The sequence below is a fragment of the Otolemur garnettii genome, unplaced genomic scaffold, assembly GCF_000181295.1.
Source record: "Otolemur garnettii isolate 467f Iridium unplaced genomic scaffold, OtoGar3 scaffold00161, whole genome shotgun sequence".
NCBI lineage: Eukaryota > Metazoa > Chordata > Mammalia > Primates > Galagidae > Otolemur > Otolemur garnettii.
The window spans coordinates 4,064,410-4,071,639 of NW_003852556.1; the positions used below are offsets into that span (position 1 = coordinate 4,064,410).

General features: G+C 42.2%; 1 protein-coding gene across 1 annotated transcript in view; it reads right to left on the bottom strand.

Annotated features, from left to right (window-relative positions):
* MYO16 (myosin XVI) overlaps positions 1-7,230 on the bottom strand; it is a 407,489-nt gene that overhangs the window by 322,755 nt on the left and 77,504 nt on the right. The window contains exon 7 of the mRNA XM_003800011.3: positions 3,982-4,092. Within this exon, the coding sequence (XP_003800059.2) occupies positions 3,982-4,092 (111 nt within the window). The remainder of the gene's footprint in view (positions 1-3,981; positions 4,093-7,230) is intronic.

The following is a 7,230-nucleotide window of genomic DNA, read 5'->3' on the forward strand; positions in this document are numbered from 1 at the left end:
TGTGCGCAGACCATTTCACGCACTGTGCGCAGACCATTTCACGCACTGTGCGCAGACCATTTCTCGTACTGGGTGCAGACCATTTCACGCACTGTATGCAGACCATTTCACGTATTGTGTGCAGACCACTCCCACTGCACAACTGATCTGTGTCAATTTAGCTCTTCAATATTCCAGGAGCCGGGAAGAGAAAACCCAGGTCTCACACAGTGGCACATTTGTGTGTTGGGAGACCTTTAGCAAAGCAGGGACTATCGACACTGGTTATGCAGATGGAGATAGGAACCAGGTGAAAGGAAAATTCTGTAAGAGGAGCTGAAGCCAGGACTGTGATAAAAGGGTAGGAATATTTGTCATTTAAGATTAATTATGCTACTCTTTCCAAGAGTAAAGAGATTAACACTTAAGTTAGAATCTCAAAAAGGGGAAATGCCATTTGATAACATTTCCAGGTCACAGGGGTAGAAAAAAGTGGGTGCTGGTTGCAAAATGCTGTTTGCCTTGTGGGGGAAGACCCACAGGATAAGAAGCTTGTAAACACTAAGTTGAGAGTTTTCGTGGATTTTTGAGAAAAGGATATAAAATTACCCACCCTGACATGTCAGAGGCGTCAAAAAAAAGTCCCAAACAAAGAGCACTGAGAGGGCACCTGTGCAGGACTCCTGGTGAGTGCACCCCGCGCTATCTGTGCTCATCCAGACAAGGGTCAGCACAGCAGGTGCCAGATGCCAACCCAACCACCCATGAGGTGATGATGTGTATAATCACAAACTGTCACCAGTGCTGGAGAGAAGGGGCTCCCAGTGGTTTACTCTGGAAGTGCTGAAAGGGTTTTCTTAAAGACTAAAGAATATTTGAGTAGGAGTTTGTAAAGCTAAGTATTTCATTGTGTAGAAAGAAAATACTTCAGGAAAAAAAACAAAGCATTTGATGATGATTCCCTAATGCAGGAAGGAGGATGAGAATCAAATAATTGAGACACAGGCAGTTAAGAGTCCCCAGCGTGCAGGTGCACATGTGGGTACTTAAGGGAAGGGTCATATCTTGGTGTGCTTGCATTGCTAGAAGTAATGATTTTATAAGCTTGAAACCAATATTCAATTGTTTATTATGAGGAGGTTGGAAATTGAATTAATGAAATGATTGCAGATGATGAGCAAAGGGAACAGAAACAGGAGAGAAGTGGATCAGAGAAAAGCACAGACACATCTGGACTACAGGATCCATACTGAGAAAGTCATAATCTGTTGCAAAATGCAACAACCTGGAAGCCTGGCCCTGTAAGACAAGGATACTGTCTTGCTGGAGTTTCACTCCTCCCCCAGCACAACTGGGCCCCAAGGTCTCTAAGAACTCAGAGGCCAGGCTCCCACAGGTGGGACTGCCCTCTTGGAGAGAGTGAGTGCAGGGGGTTGGGAAGATTTACAAGAGAAGGTGAAATGCACTGAAAACAGCACAAACGCTTTGACCTCATTAAGGGAGAATTTTTTCAGGAATAGATAAGGAGAAAATATTTCCTTCCTTCTATCTTCTCAGTATGTCAGAAGTACCAGTCGTCTGAGCACAAGGCTTCCCGAGTGTAAGTGCATTCCTGAGATTTATGTGCGTGGTCTGATTGGGGTCTGCTTTGACATCCTGCTCCTGGACTGTGCTCCCTGTCCATGCTCTATTTGTGTTAATATCATAAATAACTCAGAGTAATAATTGTGAGAGGTAAATCAGTCTAATTAACATAGCTAAAGAAATAGTTTGTTTAGAAAATGCAAGCCCAGCAAGAACCATGACATAAGGGTTTAGCCTTCCCCCATAGACTGATTATTAAAACAGTGATATATGTAATAAAAACGGAGCTAGCCTGCAGTGAGGGCCTTTTCACCAGACCTGATGCTTGAAGTTGGTCAGTCACTCTGACCCAGCTGCTCTAAAAAGAAAACTTTCTCTTTATGTCTTAACTTTTCCACTTTCCCACACTCTCTCTTCTCTGCCAGTTGCTGGGCGAGAATTCAAGGTATAGTTTGGGGCTGGTCCCCTACACCAGTGATAGTGTTCTGGGGCAGACCAGGAGGAGTTTCATGGTTTACACTCTGGACTTTGCAACAAGGATTGTGAGCTTTGTCCCAGGAAAAAATGTAAACCATTGGGAAACAGAGGATGGTGATTTCAATGAGGAGGTGGCCACAGAGAGGAGAGAAGCAACTGAATGAATATTTAGGAGATGACAACACTTATAGGCATTAAGGAGGTAAAGAAATAAAAGCAAGTCAAGCAATGGTCTTCCGGGACTAGACTAAGGAAAAACAAACAAACATAATCAACACAGCACTGAGAAAAAAGATCAGAAAACAGAATGAAAATAGTACATGCCTTATAAAAGTCACCAGAGGTTAAAAAAGAACAAAGTGATGAGGTTCTCACCACTTCATGTCAGTGATTCAGTTTTATTAATTTTCATGGAAGTATTTAACTTTGAGCATATTTACAGTGGCAGATAATTTATCCAAGCATTAAGATGCTGTATTCCACTTGTCATAGTCTAATCAGTATTTGACAATTTATTACTTATGAGGAAATCTCAGACTTCCATTTACTTGAAAATTATTTAATAGATTTCTCAGCAGACTAGGATGAAATGAGTATTATAAAAAAAAGGGATAGCAGTAGATGCATAGTCCGATTTCTCTGTAGATATTCCAATTGAATATGTCCTGTGCTCTGGGTAGAATGTAAGAAACAAAGACAGATTTCAGGATTATGGTGTGTCTAAATTATTACCAGTCTTAGAAGAAAAACACACAAATGGGGTCAGAACCACAAAAAATCAATTTTCCATTCTTTTTGTCATCTGAGTAACATAATTTTTTTGTAGCCTATCATCAGAAATCTGTGTATACATTACTTACGTTACAAAGACATTTCCTGGTAATTCAGAGCAGCTACTGTTTCTCTTTTCCTGCAAATACCCAGGCACCCATATGCATAGTATTTCCTGTTGAGCCTTTTTTCAGACCTAGCAGGCTCAACTAGCAGGGGTGACAGAGGACAGTGGCATTTTCATATGTGATGGGTATAGAACCTGGTGGTTCTACCATGTTTCCCCAAAAATAAGACCTACCCTGCTAAAAAGCCCTAGCAGGACTTTTATGCATTTGTTAAATAAAAGCCTTTCCCCAATAATAAGACCTAGTGATAGGCATGGCAGATATGCTGCATAGCCAAGCCACACATTTCAGCATGGAGCAGTAAGGAAGACTGGAATATCTTTTATCTGCCACAGCTCCTTTCTCCCAGCCATTCAAACTTGCGCAGGTCCACGTGTGGTAACCACGGTTGCAGACATCCTATTGCGCACATGGGAACGGCTAGGGGAAAGGAGTTCACGCATCACTAGCACCAGCCCCACCACAAGGTCAGCTCCCCCTGTCAAGTTCCAGAAGAAGGTGACTTAATTGTATTTGAATAAATGTAGATTGTTGTATTATACTTAATAAAAGTAAGACATCCCAGGCTGTACTTGTGGCTCAAAGGAGTAGGGCATTGGCCCCTTATGCCAGAGGTGGAGGGTTCAAACCCAGCCCCGGCCAAAAACTGCAAAAAAAAAAAAAAGAAAGAAACATCCCTTGAAAATAAGCCCTACTGTGTTTTCTTGAGAAAAAAATTAAAATAAAACAGTGTCTTATTTTGGGGGAAACACGGTAGCAAGATCTTCCACACTGATCATGACACCCAGAAAGCTCAACGATAGAGTACCTGTGTCTACCCTGAGGGTATTAGTTTACCTGGAACTACTCCACAATTTGGAACTCAGATGAATGCACCTTCTAACAGAGGCAGAATGAACCTGAACTCTCAGAAATTCACTTAAGCTATCATGAGGACCAGGAGCTCCAGCGAGCCCTTCCCTTGCAGTATTTGCAGCATCTATGGGTGATGAAAACACGCAGCAAGGCAGAGCGGCGGGAAGGCGGCTCCCAGGGCACTCACGTGTATCTGATCGTTCCCGAAGCGCTTCTGGATCTCATAAAGCAGGCTGCCGTCGTTGAGCTCACTGAGGGTCGCCAGGTCGTCGTTGGGAGCAGGAGGCATTAGCTTGACCTGGGGGGAGATAATAATGATCAGTTATGCTTGCTCCCTGCACAGCTGGGTGTCCCATTTTCAATTACAAGTCAAAAATTTAAAGATCACCTGAGTTTAAAAGATCACCTGTTATTAAAAGATGACATTTCTGTTCCATGAAAAGGAACAAAAAATAATATTCAAAGGCACAGAGAAATGTATTCAGATAAGAATTTCTGCTCTCTACCCACTAGCGAGCACACACACACACCTCCCATGTTACCTGTGTCCCTTGGTCACTACGACTGTCAAAACCATTTCCACATGCTGCCACCTCCCGTTCCCTGCTGTTGACTGAGACAGCCCTGCGCTGCACCCAGCCCGCTGTGCAGCAGGCAGCTAGCGGAGCAGCTCACATATTTGTCGTGTTCCTCAAGCTAACGCAAAACTTCCTGTGTTACTATTGTTGGCCTGGAAAGGGAGCAATGTGTGTGGAACTTGAATTCTGTGTTCATGTAGGATGGGGCCAGATTTTAAAAGTAGATTCTAGCTCTTTGGCTTGTGATTTTTATTCTGTTCAATCTAAACACGCTTTCCCATTCAATTTAATACAAAGGGAAACTTATAAAACTGCAATATTTCAAAAAAGAAGATAAATTTATAGTCTTTAAATCAGTGAAAGTCTATCATTTCCAAGTTGGAAATGAGCATTGTCAACTTTATGTGCATAGTATATGGTCTGAGAGTAGACATTTGATACCAGATGACGGCACTGGTTTTTTACATGTGGAACACAGAGGAACAAAAAGAATAAGAATTTTCTTATTAATGTGAGCTCTTTGATACCCACAGTAAATTTTTAATAACAGCCTGATTTTTTGGTATTATTTGCATTAATGTTTGTATTCTAAAAATTACATTTGCATTATGTGTAATATTTGTATCTGTCTCATACATTGTTTTATTAATTACATATACTATTGCTAAATGATTTGAACTTAAGTGTTACTATTACCATTTACTAGTCAAATATTTGTAAAATCCACTTCTAAAAGTCCCACACTTTTTTTAAAAACCTAAATTTAGGACTTTCTTGGTACTACTAAATGTATTACAATAAGAAATTTTCCCCATGAGTTCATAAGACCATTGCATTCTTTTTCCAGACTGTTTCTAAACCTAACATGTTAATGGTAGAAACACAAACTCCGTATCGCCCACGTCAAAAGATCAAGAGTGATTTGTTTACACATGGAAGGTGTCCGGACTATAGACTATTTGGTGTTGGAGATAAAACCATATACATAAGTGAGAAACACAATATTCCAATTGTTACATGCTTATTAAAACATTGATTTATAAAATATTCCACATCTCAGAAATATTGAGATCAAGCTGTTCCCTTCCACCACAGAGATATACACACTCATATATCTGAGGGTGTCATGTTCTCTACTTTGGCAACATTTAACAGAAATATATTTCAAAATATCTTTTAGAATTAACTTCCACAAAACAATGCAACATAGTTTCATTAAAGTTGGATATTTAATGTTGGGTTAGAGGCATAGTTTTAAGGCTTTGACACTGTCAGGAAAATCTATTTAAAGTAGTTCAGAGTCGTATGCCCAAACTGGCACTTTTTGCTGATAAAAATAGAAATCACACTGCTCCAACTATCATAGTATTTTCTGGGCTGCCAGAAGAATTTTCGGGTTGTGTGATAGCAACTTTTTTACATTATACATGTCATCCCACTTTGAATTGTCCCACAGGCATGGAGTGCGCCTCAGCCTGACAGCTCTCGGGGAGGGTGAGAGTGAGGGTCGCGACAGCTGTCCTGGCTCAGCCCTCACCTGCAGCAACTGGTGGTCTGAGCCAGGCAGGTTTTAATTCTGTATTCATCTGTCATATAAATTCAGGTTAAAAGAGTTAAGACATTAATTTGACCTTCCCCACTTTGAACGCTACAAATGCAAGACCATTGATTATTTGTGTTCATTTGGGCGAACGATGTTTAAGTCCCAGTTCTGTATCTTCCTAGCTGTGAGTGCTTAAATAATGTTTTGTCTTAACATCACGAAGCTGCTTTTAATTCTCTAATGAAACATGAGGACAGCAGTCTGTTCTTCACGAGTGGCTGTGAGGACTGAAGTTACACGGAGGCTGGCACGAGCCTGCCCTGCAGCTCAGTGCGCTCTCACCGTGGTCAGCAGCCACCCATAACGGGCCTGGAGACCAGCAGTGACCTTTCTGCCAGCTTTGCCCTGGCTGCTCTGGATGCAGGAAGGAGGTAGCAAGTATCAGGGGCTCTGGGGCTCTCAGCAAAGATGGTCACCCTCCCTCTGCTCTGGAAATCAGCGTTCTCCTTCACATATTTATTTCTGGGGAAGGGTGGAAGTGTGATATTTAGCATCTTTATTTAATTGTTCAGCATCTTTAATTAATAGATGAGGAACTGGAAGCCCAGAGAGGCCATGTGGTTTTTTCTAGGCTCGCAGAGCTGCCGGGTCCCCAGAAAGAGCTGGAGGATGACAATGGGAACAGTGAAGGATTCCAGCAGACAAGGGTAAATCTCACAACATACACTCAAGATTGGCCACGTTTCCTCACCACAAGTGAGCTAGTGGTTTAGTACAAAGAAGGAGAAAAGGATGATGTCTTTTCCTTCAGAGAATTTACATTCTCTTGTGGGAAGGAATGAGATCTAAGAAGTTTTCAATACAAACAGTCCACGAGGGACAAAACAAGACACTCAGAAAACAGGAAAAATCCCTGTAGATCAGATGGTCAGGTGCCCTGTGAAGAGGTCATGGTGAAACTGAATTTGAAGAGAATTTAAGATGGGCGTCCTTAGGATGTGGAAGAAGATTATTCCAGGGAGAGAGAAGAAAACAGGAAAGGCCTTCAGGTGAGGTCAGTGTGCTGGAGCCCCTGGGATCTGCCTGGTGTGGATGGAAACAGCAGAAGACGTCACTGAAGGAGTCAGGGAAACACTGCTCACCTCCACCAATTACGGAGTCACAGAGGAGTTTATGTGTGTGTGTCAGGGGGGCAGCAAGATCACCCCGAGGTACCAAGGTGATGCTTTGGCAGTTTGTGGAGGGGAGGTAGAGGGGAGCAGGATCAGCTAGCAAGCTCTAGATAAAGAGGCCCTATGGAGGGCTGGAGAGGAGG